The following is an 18,926-nucleotide window of genomic DNA, read 5'->3' as shown; positions in this document are numbered from 1 at the left end:
AAGATATGCAAATGACAAACAGGCATATGAAAAAGTGCTCAACATCACTGATCATCAGAGAAATGCAAATCAAAACTACAATGAGATATCATCCACCCCAATTAAAATAACTTATATCCAAAGACAGGCAACAACAAATGCTGGTGAAGATGTGGAGAAAAGGGAACCCTTGTACACTCCTGGAAGTGTAAATTCATATAATAACTAGGAGAACAGTTCTGTGGTTCCTCAAAAAAAACAAAAATAGAGCTACAATATGATCTGGCAATCCCACTGCTGGGTATATACACAAAAGAAAGGAAATCAGTATATCGAAGAGATACCTGCACTCCCATGTTTGTTGCAGCACTGTTCACAATAGCCAAGACTTGGAAGCAACCTAAGCATCCATCAAGAGATGAGTGCATAAAGAACATGTGGTACATTTAGAAATGTTAAGTGAAATAAGCGAAGCACAGAAAGACAAACACTACATGTTCTCATTTACAAGTGGGAGCTGAATAATGAGAACATATGGACACGGGGAGGGGAATAATACACACTGGGGCCTGTCGGGGAAGCCAGGTGGGTGGAGGGAGAGCATTAGGAAAAATAGCTAATGCATGCTGGGCTTAATACCTAGACAATGAGTTGATAGGTGCAGCAAACCACCATGGTCCACGTTTACCTATGTAACAAACCTGCATATCCTGCACATGTACCCTGGAACTTAAAACGAAAATTAAAATTAATTTAAAAAATCAAAACAATTGAATTCATCGAGATAGAATAGAAGGATGGTTACCAGAGGCTGGAAAGGATAGCAGAGGAGGTGGTGGATGGGGATGGTTAATGGCTAAAATAAAAAGTTAGAAAGAATTAATAAGATCTAGTATTTGGTAGCACAACAGGGTGACTATAGTAAATCATAATTGTACATTTTAAAATAACTAAAAGAGTGTAACTGAACTGTTTGTAACACAAAGGATAAATACTTGAGGAAGTGGATATTCCATCTTCCATGATATGATCATGCATTGCATCCCTGTATCAAAACATTTCATGTGTCCCATAAATATATACACCTATTATATACCCAGAAAAATTAAAAATAAAAAAAAGATTTACAGAGCTCATATTCCAAGAGCTTTTAGAAATCATTTAGAATGATTTCTATGAATGAAAATAAAGCTTTTAGAATCATTGTTTTGAGAGTGCTTTTATATAAATGAGGATATATTGATTAAAAATAACATAGCTCCTTATAATGTATTATGTAGGTGTATATTATACATATGGCATATATCCAGCTCTATTTTAATGTCTCTGTTTAACTAATAGATTTAGGTATAATTTTATTGTCTTTTCAGATAACTCATTTCTAATAACAGAATTTTTTGCGTCAGTAATGTCTTACATGTTGAGGTTAATTGTTTGATATTCAGTGTTTATAATTTGTTTGCTTTAAAAAGACTGATTTAAAACTTGAACCAACATGTTTGAAATAATTAAGAGACCACAGCCCACAATCAGAAGACATACTTTAGAAAATGATTCTTATTTGTCCTCCAAGAAATTTACAAATATGTCCCCATAAAAGAGCTCCATAAAGGACTTCACTTCCAAATATCAAGGGCATTGAATGGGATACTGCCACATTACCAGAACCCTAAAGCATTGTTTACAAGGAATTTTGACACCCAAGTTAAAAAATGACACACAAGCAACTTTTCCCACAAAACTATTCTAAAAAATGTTAAATTGTATTTGGTAATTCAGTTGTAGAAATCTGCTTTAATTTTTCTTAATAGAAGCATAACAAAGGTCATAAAAACACTCATTTTAATTTACAGATGGCAAATAGTCATTTCAGTCACCAATTATTCAACCACAATGAACTTCTGGAAAAGTAAAGAGGTTAACAAACTGAATCTATTTTCATCAAATTATCTAAAATCAGCCAAACTTAAAGACAATTTCATACTCATGCCCAAAGGCCAACACAAGTTTATAACTCATTGGGAATAAAAGAAGTCCTGTTTTTTTAAAATTCCTCCTGATTTTAAGAAATCTGAAGGAATTCAATTTTTATAAAGTCAGCATAGTTTCAAATAGCATTAACATTGATGTGGTAAATTATAGATGTCATTTAATAAAATGTATATTTAGAAGACAAAACAGCAATTTAGACAGAAAGACTTCTTAAAATGTGTGTCAAATAGAAGATTAGAAAAAAAGTTTTAGTAAGAATAATCAGAAGTAAAACATTGTAACTTTATTTTAACTATTTTAAGTTCTTTCTTCCAACAAAATTGAGTGCCTAATTCAATCATTTCTAGAACTGTTTCTTTTAATATGTAGAGAGAATATATGTATGAACTCGTATATATATTTACATATGTATATATATGTAAAACCAGATATAAATATTAATCCTCGATTTTGTATATTACATTGTAGACATTTGATTAAAAATTGTAATGTAGGTATTAGAAACAATGCAAATGGCTAATCATAATATGGTATGGATGCACTATATTAGTAATTAGATTTAGTCTAATTACACATTATAACGCCATTATTATAGGCTCAATTTTATTTTTGAAGTATGTTATTAAAGCAGAGGTTTTACCTTTAGTAGGACAAAGACATAAAACTTCAGTAAGTGACTAAGTGTACAGGGACATTTAACTAAAGGAGTAACTTATTTTTAAGCCTGATGCTAGGACCCATGATACATCCATATATAAATCACTAATCACACACTATTCATATATATTTAATACTGCAGAACCTCTGGAATCTCTTTGTTTGTTTGTTTGTTGGGAGACAGGGTCTCATTCTGTTGCCTAGGCTGCAGTGCAGCGGCATGATCGCTGCTCACTGCAGCTTTGACCTTGGGGCTCAAGCTATCCTCCCAGCTAGTTTCTTTGTTGCTGAGACTACAGGTACTGCCACCATGTGTGGCTAAATTTTTTATTTTTGTTTTCATAGAGAGAGGGGTCTTGCTCTGTGGCCCAGGCTGGTCTCAAACTCCTGGGCTCAACTGATTCTTCTACTTCAGCCTTCCAAAGTGTTGAGGTTACAGGCATGAGCTACCACATCTGGCCTTGATCTTTACTTGTTAATTATTTGCTGCTTAAGAGAGAATCACTTTTACTTATTCAAGTGATTTCAATGTATTTCTTCAGATATTTTATATAACCATTGTTAATTAATGAGGTTTTAAGTATTACACTTGTTAATAATATGCAGAAAATAAGAGAAGGAATTGGAGCTATTATTCCCATAAATGGAGTGAATAAGAAAATAATTTTAGAAAAGTTGATCAATTTTAAATGAAATTCACATCCATGCTTTCTAAATATATGTTAAAATAAACCAATTAGTATTTGTGGAGGAACATGAATCTGATAAAAATTTCCATGCCAAATGAATATTTCTCATTATATCAAAGTATAAATCTTCAGTCTTAGAACTGAAAGACTTTGTTATTTATTATCTAGCTATGAATATATGTTAATTTTGAAACATCTACAACAACAAAAAGAAGGAAGAATAGTACTCAAAGTTATTAGTTTGATAGAACTGATTTAAGGCAGGCTTTTGATATCAGCTTGATTCTTTCATATTTGTTACTGTATTATCCGCATAAGATCTTACTAGGAGACCAAGTTACTCTGCCATAATGCCAGCTTGTAAATATTTGACATTGAGTCTCACAGAAACTCTCTAAGGACAGTGAACAAATACCATAAGCAGTATTGCATTTGAGACAAAAGGGAATTAAATGAGAGTGACACCCATAGATACCACTGGCTGCTAAGAAGGATACGATCAGTGCCAGGAAACAGCACTGCACCTTTTATCATTTCTCCCATGATGCACCCTACTGACCACATGTCAACTGAAAACAAAAATGAAATGAAGATAAACAAGAACACAGGAATAGAACAACAAATAAATGAAAACACTGGGCTACTCATGCCATAGAGCAATAGTCTGACTTTTCACTGACTGGATGAGAGGCCAGTGGCATGATCATTAGTATTTTAAATGGTGGAAAGGGGAGAACATAGGCTTTCAAGGCCCTTTTCTGTCATATGACTGAAATAACGACGCTACCCAATGCTACCTAATGTAGAATAATATTACTTTGCAATTATAACTCAATGATTAATTTAGGTTTTGATTTAAAAGGTCTAATTTGCATTCATCTACTAGAATCCTACTGATTTTTATCATAAATCATTCCAGATAGTGTTAATATGCAGATCAGTTTCTTTTCTACTCTTGTATACATATTTGAAAAAAGAAAAAAGCTGAGCTGCCAGCAACCTCAAAAGAGTTTCTTTTATAAAACACATTTACCCTTATTTATAAATATAAATGCAGTTCCAGAAGTGAAAAGCCAGTTTAAGAATGAATGTTTCAGAATATGTTGTCTTAGTTTCATTGACTCCCATCAAAGGAGCATGTTTCTCAGCAGGAAGCCTTGTCTTATTCTTATAAACACGGTTGCCTTATAATGATAAGAAACGCTGGCTTTCAAAATGGGATGGTTCAATGTGAAATAAACAACATGACTAAAGAGCTGATACTTCTTCTGAGACTGTAAATCAAAAGAAACCTGGAATTCAAGGTGAAATTATAATGGTCTCTCTGTTATTGCCAGGTATCATCCAGAACTTAAAACCAGGAAGCCAGGACAGAGTGCACACAGGGAGGGGCAAAATGGGGAAGGGTGAAGCAAGAAAGTGAAATCTCTCTCTTGAACTATACTTGATTACTCACTTGTTCTACTTAAAAGTCAGAAAGAGAGGGCATTCTTGTGGGGGGGAAAATAAACAAGAAGAATTAGGGATGCTGAGGGGGAGCAAATAGGGAAAGGCATTAAGATAGCAGCACGATATAATTTTGCTCCACTTACTTTTCAAATTACATCTTGTAATTTGGCAGTGACCTTAAAGAGATCCTCATGAGATTCATTCCAATGTGAAAATCTCACTCGGGTTAAACTCAAAGTTTCCATTGTTTGATTTAACACCTAAACAAAGTGATCACTGCAAAGAAATGGTTATGGCTTTGAAGGTGATAAGCATACCCAAAGAAGCAAATATGTTTTGCTTCCAGTTTAGGAAAGCAACTGACATGCAGAAATATCAGGGAAAGATAGAGCAAACAGTTGTGCATCCCTTTATTATTAACGTGTTTGTCATTTCAAGTAATATCTGTCTCACAACAGGTTGGTATTAAGAAATCTTTGATTAAAGAAAAAAAAACTGAAAACATATTTATTTTTAAATTCCAAGTATTTCCTATCATACTGTCCGAAGAGACCAGTTTGACTAAATTGCTATTTATGGTATATCTATATTTTATAGATATTGTGGAAAAGACATACAAAAAATATTGAGATCAAAAAACTCAATATGTGGTGTTTTCTCTTGCCTGTCTCCATTCAAACATTTAGAAAAAATGGTTTCTGCCATTAACCTGTCTGGGATTTAGGAAACATCTATTTCTATTTCTTATTTAGTATAAAATAGTTTTTTACAATATCTCTGGCAGATATATTCATCTTTTTCTGCTAGAGAACCAACTCTATTATTTTCCAACTATGTGACCTTGGCCAGGTTACTTCTCTCTAAACCTCAATTTTATCCTCTAAAATATTGATGATAAGCTGTATTTATTATGCAGAGTTTTATAAAAGATTTGGAAAAGTTATGTATGGTAAAGATCCTTGCACAATTGCCTGATACATAGCAAGTCCCCAATAAATATTATTTATGTATCAAACCATCTATTAAATAATATATTAAAATTATATTTGGGAATTAAATATCTTTGGGAAAGGTTTATTTTAAATTTACATAATTATATTATATATTTCCATCTATAATAAAGAAATCTTTCCAACGGAGGAAACACCACTCACTAGGCAATCTATTTTATTGTTGAAACCACTTAGAAAGGCATCCTACATATTGAATCACATTGACCCTATGGAACTTCTCTTCACTAGGTAAACAGGAATTGTCATGTTTCTTCATCCAAATAATAACCTTAAAATATGTAACTATAACCTGTAATCCCTAACCATTCCTCCATTCCTCTCCTAAAACTGGCCAATTTTATCTTTCGGGCTAAAATCCCTTGATTTTTTTTTTTTTTTGCTGTTCTTCACATGCCTTTAAACAACAGCAACAACAATTAACAACAGATGGCCTGCCTGAAATTCTAGTCTCTATGTTGTTTTAGATCCAATTGGTTCTATACAGTTGTTAATTTTATTTATTTATTTATTTATTTATTTATTTATTTATTTATTTATTTTAGCCAGAGTCTGCCTCTGTCGCCAGACTGGAGTTCAGCGGCAAGGTCTTGGCTCACTGCAACCTCTGCCTCCTGGGTTCAAGCGATTCTCCTGCCTCAGCCTCCTAAGTAACTGGGATTACAGGCACGTGCTGCCATGCCCAGTTAATTTTTGTATTTTTAGTAGAGACAGGTTTTCACCATGTTAGCCAGGATGGTCTCAATCTCCTGACCTTGTGATCCGCCCACCTCAGCCTCCCAAAGTACTGGGATTACAGGCATGAGCCACCGCACCTGGCCCAGTTGTTGATTTAATAACTGGTATTAATAACTGGTATATCTCACAGTTCTCTTTTGGTGTGGGGATCTGGGAGATATTCCAATGTAAAAGAAGAACATTTATTTAAAATATGTCTTCATGGGCAGAACTCAAAATAGATTTAATAGATCACAAAGCTTTTGCATAAAAATAATGCAGAGATATAGGCTCTAGATCTGAAATTCTGATGTACATATTGAATTTCATTTTCTTTATTTTAATATATCTTTCTGGGTGATAATATCCTGGAAATCTTTCTAATTCCCATTTTAACTTTACTCACCATTCACTATTCCTAGAGAATATTTATATCTATGTTACCGAAGTGCTAAGCCTTATGCCTAGAAATGATAAGCTCTGTTATCTTGAATTACAAAGATTGAATATATGCACATAAATTTATATAGATTTTTATGTACTCAAGACAGGATTATGGCTCAAGATAAACTCACTGTACCAAACTTCATGCATTTGCCATCCCCACTAACAGAAAATATATAATAAAAGAATTTGATACCAACTCTTATTGAACAGGAAGATGGTAGTGGTAAGTCTTCCCTCTACTAATATCTCTATATTAGGATACATAAACACACTAATACAATATGTATTTTAATATATTAGTGATATATATATATTGCTAATCAAGTTAAGAATAGATTATTTTATGAAATTGTCAGGTATTACAATGAGTAGGGACTGTGCATAGACCTTAGATGTAATTAGCAAATTCAATCACTGTTGGAAACTGGATTTTTATCCTTCTGAGACAATCTGATACTGCATTTGGGTCTCTTTAAGAGTTCTGTACACTAATGCTGCCAAGGTAGAATTCTGGTGGCTTTTAAAATTCTGATTCATCACATTCTTCCATCATCATTCTATCATTCCCATAGGCAGAAGGCAGATTCACTTGCAACTGTAACACTCAGATGCTGAGTCACTTTCCTCAGAAGAAATGTTGAGTAAGTTTTGGTGTTACTAAAATATGGTTAATTTTCAGAGTGAGGACCTCTGAAAATCTCATGTCATATTATTTGTCAGAAATTAGCTTATACTAAATTATCTTTTTGCTACTTTTAACCAAGAGACAGAAATGATATAATGTAAGCCCTGGAAGTTAAATCTAAATAAATAAAGAACTATATTGCTACTTCCATACTCCGTCTAATAGCTTAGATCATGATCCACGATTAAATAATTTTTGGACTATGTGAGCTTCTATCCTGGAAAATGTTTCCTCTCTAGGGGATTATGTAACTTTATGTAACTCTTCTGTCATAATTTCTGAGACTTCTCCTTAACACACCTAAGTATATTTTCATTTAGTGTAGAATTTAGACAAATTTTCTTTCAATGAATGACTCAACACACAAGAGCATGAAGAATTAATAGAGTTTTCTAAAATCAGAACATTTCTTTGAAAATTATTTGTTTTAATTTTATAAAAATTATAAGTTATAAAGCTATCAGTTATAAAATTAGAATATTTCTTTTAAAATTAGTTAACTAAGTCTTAAATTGAGTTATTTAACAAAAGGACCTTGTATTAAACTTCAGTTCAAAGATAGAATTCTAAAAGACTACCGACATACATAAACTAAGAATGTACATATTTTGCTCATGTGAATTTAAGAAAAATAAGCAACAATTCACAAAACTTAATGCTAAATATTGTAATGCCAGGAAATCAGAAAAATATTTTCTCCTTGATTCTACCTATTAAACTTGCTTCTATTTCTTTACAACCTCGGAATCTCCAGCTTCCATTCTGGTGAATCCTGTCTTGAATTTTCATAAAATAATAATAAAAGAGAAGAGCAGCAGGCACACTAGTGGTAAAAATGTATTCTTTAAACAAATTCAAATAAATAATAATTTTACTTTTAAATATGTATTTATAATTANAACCCTGTATTATCTTAATTCTAAGAAACAGAGTTAGACTGTATAGTAAGTTGTTAGTTGCAAAAGTTTATTAGGAATTAAGCACTATCATTTCAAAGAGGTAAGAAGAATTTAAAAATATCTCTGTGCTAGATGGATATAACAATCTGTAACCACAAATTTTTGTTCATTTTACTTTGATCCTTCCTAATGTTCATATTCAAACTTTAAAAAGATATAGCATTCAGTTAATTTGAGGATGTTTTCTTATTTCTTCAAATATATTTTTGGAAAACCATTTACCTGTTCCTTAATAACTTGGCTCCCTGGCAAGGTTATGTGTATATCTCTTTCATTCTAATTGCAATTTCTTGTTCTTCAGAGGAAAAGGCAAGAGGAGCTATTTTAGCAGTTCAGCTGTTAGCTTTGGATATAATATACTTGAGGTCTAGAATTTTCAAATGTGTGCAGCGTGCCTGTCTTTAACTTTATATCCAGAGAACATTGGCCAAGAACTTAGATAAAGGAACATCACAGGGTTTGCTCAAAGAAGGTGCCACCGTTTGAAGTAGAATGGAAAAAATAAGGTTGAAGAATGTATCTAAAAGAAGCAGGTTTGAGGAAAGGACTCAAGAAAATTATACTGGGACTATAGGAGTCTTTGATAATCAACAAGATGGCATGCCCTGGTTGGGGTTTGGGATGGTAGAGGCAGTGAACAACTGGATAGTTCTTAGGAAAAAACTTCTAAGGAAGCATTGTAAAACTGCTTTCCTGTAGATTGTATTGAAAGAAACAAAATCTGAGTGAAGCTAAAGTCATTGATTTCTTTTATCTGTTCTTTGGACTACATAAAAAAAAATTGACTTGGCATATTTACTACTCTCTAACTTGCATGTCAGCACGTGTTTAAGAATGTTTAAAGAATGTTTAGTAATACATTTAAATATGAATGTGCATTATAATGTTCAAATAAACTATACGGTAAAAATATATGCTATGAAATATTTTAATCATAAAACTATAGTGAAAATTAAGTGTATGATAGTGTATGTATAACTAAGAAACACTTTACACAAGAAAAATAAGTATTAAGAAGTGATCCTCTGGATATTAAAATAATTAGCAAACTAACAGGTAGAAAAGCAAATATGTATTGTTTATTTTGTTCAATTTTGTTTATTTTGCCAACATTCTAATTTAGTAACCAAGACAATTCCCTGTGATATCATCTAGATCATATCAACCACCAAGAAACCCCCACAATGTTTCTCAAAATGCAAAGATAGTTTGAATGTGGGAAAGTAGTTAAACTTCAGTCATCAATGACAATTTCATGAGATTCTCTGATTCATCAAGACATTTTAACTATTTTGCTTAGAGTTCAAGTTTAAAAGTTCTGTGAAGAGAGAAGAAAAATGTTGATTATTATGATAGCATTATCACATCATTTTTCAGCCTCAAAGTAATTTAATACAAATTACTCTGAATAATTCCAGGTGAAAGACATGAGAACCTCTGATTGTTTTTTGAAATTTCTGCAGAATCTTGGAAGAGATCGAGGTATCAATTAGCATATACTTAGCTTTGCTATTTCTTCTAATAAATGTTAGAGTAATTTCAATATGCTTAAAACTGTGTAATTCTTCCGCCGATAAATAACTTGAATCAGCCCTCAGCCTTGTGCCTGATAGTCACAGTCTGAGAGGTTATCTGACTGCTCAGTTATTGCTAGGAAGCCCTGTGCATAAAATGATAATAATTTCATTTAAAGATTAATAAAACAATTCCACTAAAAATTGACAAAGCACATTGTTTAACTGAAATTTCTATAGGTTTATTTTTTAAATATAACCATAACTTTAAACATTAAGTTATAATTTTAATTATAGGTAAAAGGGGCTAAGAAATCCAAACGGAAACATTTTCAGAAAGGAAACATTTTTTTCTAACCTATTTCATTGGAAAATATCTACTCATTTTTCAGTAAAATTTAACTTAAGCAAAAGGCTTTCCATCGTAGATGTCTTTATGCAATTATTTTAACTTCTAGGTCCACTTGCAGGGTCATTATCACATATGGCACTAGGCTATTAAAGATTGCTGTACTATGTAATCATCATCTTGAGATAAAGAAATACAGACATTATATAATGAATGCAAACCTTTATTATAATCTACATTATTTGTGTTAGAGATTATTTTAATGTCTAGGTTCATACATATCAAGGATATAAATGTTATGTATTAATTTTCACACAAATAATTTCAGCTCCAAAATTTTTTCTAAAACAAACTAGGATAAAAAGCGGGGGTGGGGGGCGGCTTCCAAGAGAAAAATTTTTAAAAGAAAATAGAATTATCAATATGGCGCTATTTTTTGTTTGTTTTCTGAAGGGTTAGATTGAGTTTAAAACTTTTACTTTTTTTCTTTTTTATTGGCTTTTAAATTTAACACTGTCAAAATAGAAGAAAAGCAATCCTCATAAACGCCTGAAGAGCTAAATAAGATCTCAGAGGACAACCTCGCTATGTGAAATCAAGTGACATGTAACAAAATGTCACATGAAAATGAGAAATCCTGTGGCTTTTCGCTTTCCACTGCCAAGTACATTAAAGAGATATGGCCGTGCAATTCACTCTGAGTATTGATTGAGAGGTTCCTTCTTTGTCTAAAATGTATTATACACTAAAGACAAAAGCATGAAGAGAGTTTCTCCTACTTTTGAATAAAGTCAGCACATTTAAATATGAATGTGCATTATAATTTGTTCAAATAAACTACATTAGGCATATAATTAATCCCCAAACTATAGATAAGTGATTTAAAGTGAAATAAATTTTCCTAAGTAGCCGTATAAAATCTAATGGTGAAAATAATACTTCACACTAAATATAGGAAAGGAACATGGAGCAAACAGAGATTCAAGACCTTGAGATTGGTTATAAATAAATGGTTGCCATGTAGTTTTCTTATCTTCTAGACCAGCACTGTCTAATAGAAAAATGACAGTCACAAATGCCAATCATATATGTAGTTTTAAGTTTAATGTCCACATTCAAAAGAATAAAAAACAGGTGAGTTTAATTTTAACAACATATATCTTTAACCCAATATATTCATAATGCTATCACCTCAACATAATCTATATAAGATTATTAATAATATATTTTAATGCTTTTAAAAATATCTTCAAAATCTGGTATGCATTTTACATATAAAACACATTTTAATTTAGACTAGTTATAATTTCAAGTGTGAATAACTACATGTGGCTAGTGGCTACCAACTAGACAGTGCAGTTCTAGAATATGTCATTACTCTTACATTACTAGTGGAATTTAGAGACTATCTCATTAATATCCAGCAGAATGAATAAATGTCTACCTAAATACAAGCTTATTATGGTATCCACTTCTTGTTGAGTCATTTTTTTTTGTTTTGGTTTTGCTGTTGGACTTTTAAACACCTAAATAAAAAAACCATAACCTTTCTTACATAATAAAAGGATTCCTTAATAAAATTTTCTTATCAATCCAATAGAATGGTTAATAGAGTTATGGGTCACGTGGTTATTGCCAATTTCCAAAACATCCATATGTAATAAATATACTCAATTCAATCCTGTATTATAGTTGCTAAAGTTGTCAATTGTGGTTGTACTTAGATTTGCACTAGTATTTGTAGCAAGGTACTTTTGTATTTTTAAAAGTATATTCTACTATTATACGTAAACTTTATTGTCTATATATTACAAACACAAATCTGTACCTTTACTAGAGAGTTAACTTATGGCCATTTAAGAAATGTATCAGTTCATTTGATAATTCCAAATCATAGATAGCTCCACAGGAAAATTTCTGATGGACTCTATTGCAGGACTCAATAGTAGAACTTAAATCAAAATTGCTTTATGAAATTATACATTTAATTGGGAAAACAAATATGTATGTCTATGTCACATCTCCAAGCCAGGTGAGGGAAGTCTACATTAAACTCACCTGACCACCAGCAACTTGAACAATAATTACAATTTTTAAATGCAGAAGTTCATGTTTTGAGGAGGATATGATATATTGGCCTGTTAAAGACTTGATTTAGTGTCAAGAGTAGTTTAAATCAATGAAGCCATAGACAGAAGCTTAGAATGTCAGCAAGGAGAGCAATTATTATGCTTAAATATTGTAGAAGCACAAAACAGTTTTAGAAAGGAGATGGAAAATGACTCGCAAATAGTGACTTATTTTTCTAGTTATAAAGGTAAATATATTTTAATCATTTGGGATCTGGTGGCCTCTGTTATTAAAGGAAAATAGCATTACTATTTTTAGTTGCAGGCAAGAAAGTAATTTTAGAAGAAAAAAGCCTATTGAAATTTAATGAAAAGAAATCATTGTGGTAGGTAGTCTTCGGTACTGGTCAGATTATAGAAATCATCACTTTTTTATTACAATAACACCACTTACCCAACTTTTTGCTTCTATCTTTACTCTCCTGGTAAAATCATTATGTGTTTAAAAGGGAGAGAGAACAAAACAGGTAAAGCTGTAGCAAAAGGTACAAGGATACAGTCCCTTCCTGGAAAGAGGATTTTGTGGCGAACCATTTCTCCCATAATGCATCCCACAGACCATATATCCACTAGAACAGGAGAGAGAGGGTAGTGAAGAAAAGGGAGGAAAGTAAAGTTAACTAAGATAATTGACTTCTGAAGGAGGAGGAAAAAGAACAGTTTGATTAAAAGTACAATTTTCACCTCCCACCAAAAGTTGGCCAAAAGGTGAATTAAAACCAGCACTATGCTATTACAATAACAGTGTCTAGTATTAGAACTCAAATTAATGTTTAAAAAACCATTACTTTGTGGATTCTGGACATTGCCTCTCAGTAGTGCCACAAAGTGGTGACATTGGTGACAGAGAAAAGCAATAGCTAAACCAAAAGTATCTCCATGGCAGGTGACAGCTAAAAGCCACCAAAGGATTTTCTGTGTCATTTTCTGGATGCAGAGAAAACAATATTAACTTGTAGAGGTGGCTATTTTCACTTTCTCTTCTATTCAGTTATAGAGAATAGGGCAACAAGAGACCACCTTTTTTTCAGGGGGCCGAGGGGAGGGGCAAAACAAGATAAATTCAACCAAATCCAAGAAACCAGGAAGTAACTGGAACCATGGTTTAGAGGCAAAAGAATTGGAATTCCTGGTATTTGGGACTTAGCTTTTCCTTCAGAAGTTTATTCTTGTAAATAAACATCAGTTTTAGTTTCCATTTGAAATATTTCAAGAAAAAGGACATATGATGAATTAGCACATGTATAATGGAGTCATCTGGAAGGAAAGTGAAAAAAGTATTAAATGTGTTAAAAATTGTTACGTACATATATTTATTTCCAAATTGTCAAACTTGTTAGGAAAACATGCTTTGCCTTCTCTTACCAATCTTTACCCCTTTCCAACTTGTTTTTTATTATGGACAAAGGGAACTTTTGGGCAGATTCATTTGGCCGAATTGTTCCGTGGGGAAGGAAGGCAGGGCTAGGTGCAGGGGACAGCAGGGCATGCCTGATGTGGGAGCAAGCAGGTTTTTCTGCATGATAACCTTCCACCCGGTGGTGGGAGGGCAGCACCAGGGTGCCAGGCAGGCCTCCTCCATGGACTTAGAGAAGTCGAAAACCTAAGGCAGCAACTTGCAATTCTTTCTAGTGAGGAAAGGGAAAGGGATTTTAATACCAGCTATTTGCAGTGCCAAGATCTGAAAAGCTCGAATAGGCAAATTCAGACCCCCCTCCCCCCAGTTTCCTGTACATTCTTGATTCTTGACTTTGTTTCTCCTTTGACTTTTTAAAAATAACTTGTGAAGAAAGTATAAAAATGTCCTCTTTTCTAAATGAATTAGATGTGGTATTGCCTAGTGAGGAGGACTAGATTCATCTCTTCTGAGTCAAAAGGTACCAGAACTCTGACACTGCCCACCAGGGTGAACCTGACCTTCGTAAGAGGTGACTTTTTAACTTCCTCTGCATAAATGCATACATACATTATCTGTCTTCTAATCTAAGAGTATACAAAGAAGTTTCTGCAAACTTCAGTGGCCAGGGAATTTTCACAAAAGTACCCTGTAGCACCGGAACATAAAAATACACTGATTATTTTTATAGAACTTATTAAAATAGACTGCTAAAACTAAATAGAATAGAATATAAAATAAATATTTAAGATACATTGAATACATATACAATCCTAATTTAAAACTATTTTAATTCCTAAGTATATTGAATATATTTTCAATATGGTGCATTATTTGTAAGATATAGTCTCATCAAAATAATACATTGCAATGCTTTCTAATAGATATTTAATAAATCCTTAGTTTTAATCAACAACACTCAATTGTAATACATTTTTAAGATTCCTTCCACAGCCTTCATTTTAAAGTGTTCATGAATACTAGATTTTCTTTAGGAAAGCAGTAGTGTCAAATTTGACATTTTCCTTTTTTACGATTTTTGGAATATATAAGAATTTATTAGGCAATTGCTACTCTAAATATTTCTTACAGAGCAACTTAAATTATTACAGAAATTCTTATTCAATTTAAATAATTTGGATTATTTCAAAGTTGTCCGTGAAGATTTTCACTCCCAGGATTTGTGTCACATTTTTGCTTGTCTTTTTCTAGAAATACAGCCATCAGTCTGTGATACGACATAAAAGCCAACTGGCTAAATGTGGTAGATTCCTTCCTGCTTTCACACTCATGCTCAGCTGAGCTGCAACCCAAATAGCAATTTTTCTTAATATCTAGGCACGTGTGCTAATCAGTATCCACTTGACTGTTTAATCAGACTCCATTTACAATTCTTTTTCACTATTAACATTTAGTGCTCTTCTAGCAAAGCTGACTTGTCAATAACATCCTTCACATTTTTAATGAGTGTTTCTTACCAGTAGTATTAAAAAACAACAACAACAACAACAACAACAACAAAACCTGAATATGCTATCTGGCAGCCCTACCTTGTAAAAGTATGTACATGAAAGAGAACATTCCCCTTGACTATCTACAACGTGCACCCATTTTATTCATGGTTTTGATGCTGCTCTCCAGAAGCATCCCTACCGTTCTCCTTGTAGCCCATCCCCAGGATGACCTCGGGGGCTCTGTAATAACGTGTCACCACATATGGAGTCATCATGAAGCTTGTGCCTGCTGTCCTGGCCAGTCCAAAGTCCAGGATTTTCAATGTGCAATCAGACTTGACTACAATGTTACTTGGTTTTAAATCCTAACAATAAGGATAAGGGAAAAAATTAAAAGCCAGTATCAAGTGAAACATGTTATTTCCATTGACTCAATCAACATAGCAATCTTGCAGTAGCACTAATGAGGTCCCCCTGACCTACAGAGCCCTAAATAAGGCGAACGATTACTGCTACAAATATGTTAACTGTTAGTTTTTGGATTAAAAAAAATTCAGAAAGTTTTTTAATCCCAGAAAAAAAATTGTATTATCATTTTCACAATTTACACTGATCTTGGGACGAGGTTTTAGAAAAAAAATATGTATCATTTATTGTCTTCTGTTAGGTTTCTCCTTAGGACAACATAAATCATTCAACATATATATCATTTCTAGGCCTGACAGAAGAACAGATCAGGGCAGCTGTCTTTATGCTGCCAGAAACAAACTATGGAAATGAATTGTCTTATTTCAGTTGCACATATGACTTCTGCCACTCAAGGAGCTGAAAGCATGAGGCTTCTAAGAAGCTGCATCTCAATGATCCAAAAACATAACATTGAGCAAACTCAACTACTAGAATTTCCTTCTACAATTAGTGAACTAGGTGCTAATTCCAGTATCAAAGAAATGAGGAAGTATATTATATTTGACCAATGCCCCCTGTATAAAGAAAATAATCTACAGTCACTCTTCCTCTTCTCTTAAAGCATTTGAATTGTAATTCTAGAGAAGGTGTTCTTACCCTGTGAATAATTCCAGCAGAGTGGAGGTGCTTAATGCCACACAGCATTTGGTACAGCAGGTAAGACATTCGCTCGTGGTCTAATTCCATCTGAATCACTTGACATAAGTTGGCATCCATCAGTTCCATTACTAAGTAACTAGAAGAGTAAATCCACAATGTTAGTTCCAGATCACGAGATCTATGAAGTCCTTTCAGTTAGTCAGAATTCTCTCCTAACTCTGCAAGTCTTCTGAACTTCTTAGCTCTGCCTTTGACTGAATCAAGACTATGAGAATTTCCAGGTATTATATGTGTGTTAGCTATACAAACCCTACCACAAGGTTGCTAGTAGAAAAAGTATTTATTAGTGTGTGGTTTGTGTCCATAGAGTTTTTAACCTTAATTTTGCCTTCACTTTCCCCTGTATTCCCTCAACTCTTTTGTGAGTATTATAATTTCAAATAAGAAAAAAATTCAGGACAGCTTCTTCCTAAATTCAATGTATCTGTGTTAAGGACAAGGTATTCGGGAATCACTTCCTCTCCTCCATCTGTTGTCATTACTGGGTAGACATTGCACAAAATCAATGACACTACAAAGATCGAAAGAATAAAGATAATTTTCATGTCCCTTTTATTACTATTTCTTTTTGTTTGTTTGTTTGTTTTGAGATGGAGTCTCGCTCCGTCGCCCAGGCTGGAGTACAGTGGTGCGATCTTGGCTCACTGCAACCTCCGTCTCCCAGGTTCAAGCAATTCTCCTGCCTCAGCCTCCTAAGTAGCTGGGACTACAGGTGCACACCACCACACCTGGCTAATTTTTGTATTTTCAGTAGAGGCGGGGTTTCACCATGCTGGCCAGGATGGTCTCGATCTCCTGACCTCGTGATCCATCTGCTTCGGCCTCCCAAAGTGCTGGGATTGAAGGTGTGAGCCACCACGCCTAGCCTTATTACTATTTCTTCAGGTAAATTAATTCATTGTAGAAAGTTCATGGAATCTATTAATAATCATAAATAAGCCTTCCCTGAGTGACCAAGAGTATGGAACAACAAAGCATATAAAGCCACAAGGTCAAAAGGAGGCAGAATGTCTTTCCAGGAAGTAACCACACAAACAGAATCTTCTTTACCTATCACTGGACCCCTTTCATTTGACCCCACCTCTTACCTCTCTCTGATCAGTACAAGGGATTTCAACTGTGTGTGTGTGTGTGTGTGTGTGTGTGTGTGTGTGTGTGTGATATTCCCTTGGGCTATCTGAGTGCTGTGCTCTCCCTTCCTTCACGAGTTTTGTTACTTACACATCTTGGAACTCCTCCAGCGTTTTCTGGGGTGTGAAGACATTTAATAAACTAATAATCTGAAAGAGAGTGGAAGGGACAGAGGAAAAGAGAGAAAGAAAAAAGAGAGAGAATGTATTATTTTTAAATTTTATTTCAACTCAAAGTCACTCACTAATGCTATGGTGGAAATGGAGAAGTTAGAAAAATTTCTAGAGCTGTCTCAGGACACAGAAAAGTATACTCAGAAAGAACAGATGATCTGTCTTCAGGTTAATAAGGCAGCTAAAAAGCTCAATTCTTGGGCAGAAGAAAGAATCAGAGAGATGCATAATTATTACACTGTTTTCAAGTGTGATTCCTCATGGCAGAATATGGGCCTTTGGGGGATTAAACAAAAAAGGAAGAAATGCAGTGTGAGAAGAGAGGTGGCAGTAAAACACTCAGCAAAACATAGCAAGGGGATACTTCTCCTCCAGATGAACAAAATCGTGTTCTACTTCATGATTTTTTGTGTTGTTATTTTATATTTTTTTTTACTTCTACCTCACCCTCAAATATTAAATTAATGCTTCAATAATATGTGTGGGGAAAGGTGCATTCTAGATGATATCAATGATGAATTTAGTAGAAAATTATTTAAAAGTTTTCTACATTCAGTTAGAAGCTTTTTGTTTCCTGCTTTATTTTATATATTAGCTAGTAAAGAAATCTACCTTCTAGCATGAGCAAATTTTGTAAAAATCCGTTGTCACATTTCCAAATAGAGTTCATAGATCAATAACTCAAAATGTTCTTCCAGCTAAATATTTGGTACTAACGTGCCAGTAGGAAATGAATATAAAAATATACAGACACAAATCTTATACTCACAAGATAGTTGCAACTATTTTATAAAAAATAGGTAAGTACGGCCGGGCGCGGTGGCTCAAGCCTGTAATCCCAGCGCTTTGGGAGGCCGAGACGGGCGGATCACGAGGTCAGAAGATCGAGACCATCCTGGCTAACATGGTGAAACCCCGTCTCTACTAAAAAATACAAAAAACTAGCCGGGTGAGGTGGCGGGCGCCTGTAGTCCCAGCTACTCGGGAGGCTGAGGCAGGAGAATGGCGTAAACCCGGGAGGCGGAGCTTGCAGTGAGCTGAGATCCGGCCACTGCACTCCAGCCCGGG

At 33.8% G+C, this 18,926-nt stretch overlaps 1 protein-coding gene and 1 long non-coding RNA gene across 7 annotated transcripts in view; one reads left to right on the top strand and one right to left on the bottom strand.

Annotated features, from left to right (window-relative positions):
- MAPK10 (mitogen-activated protein kinase 10) overlaps positions 1-18,926 on the bottom strand; it is a 147,384-nt gene that overhangs the window by 71,686 nt on the left and 56,772 nt on the right. For 3 of the 5 annotated variants that reach the window (XM_017860790.1, XM_017860792.1, XM_017860794.1), the window contains exons 3-6: positions 17,776-17,834; positions 16,492-16,630; positions 15,626-15,791; positions 13,074-13,145 (exon numbers count right to left, since the gene is read on the bottom strand). In XM_017860790.1, coding sequence (XP_017716279.1) covers positions 13,074-13,145; positions 15,626-15,791; positions 16,492-16,630; positions 17,776-17,834 — 436 coding nt within the window. Of the gene's footprint in view, positions 1-3,814; positions 3,887-13,073; positions 13,146-15,625; positions 15,792-16,491; positions 16,631-17,775; positions 17,835-18,926 lie in introns of all 5 variants that reach the window. The other 2 variants (XM_017860793.1, XM_017860791.1) reach the window with 1 other exon arrangement.
- LOC108521143 (uncharacterized) overlaps positions 7,514-18,926 on the top strand; it is a 14,283-nt gene continuing 2,870 nt past the window's right edge. For both annotated transcript variants that reach the window (XR_001883129.1, XR_001883130.1), the window contains exons 1-4: positions 7,514-7,581; positions 10,003-10,066; positions 14,402-14,504; positions 16,457-16,551. This is a non-coding gene — a long non-coding RNA (uncharacterized LOC108521143). The remainder of the gene's footprint in view (positions 7,582-10,002; positions 10,067-14,401; positions 14,505-16,456; positions 16,552-18,926) is intronic.

Source organism: Rhinopithecus bieti, unplaced genomic scaffold (genome assembly GCF_001698545.2).
Source record: "Rhinopithecus bieti isolate Rb0 unplaced genomic scaffold, ASM169854v2 scaffold_56939, whole genome shotgun sequence".
NCBI lineage: Eukaryota > Metazoa > Chordata > Mammalia > Primates > Cercopithecidae > Rhinopithecus > Rhinopithecus bieti.
The sequence above is the reverse complement of the archived record's forward strand: the minus strand, read 5'-3'. Positions and strand labels throughout refer to the sequence as shown.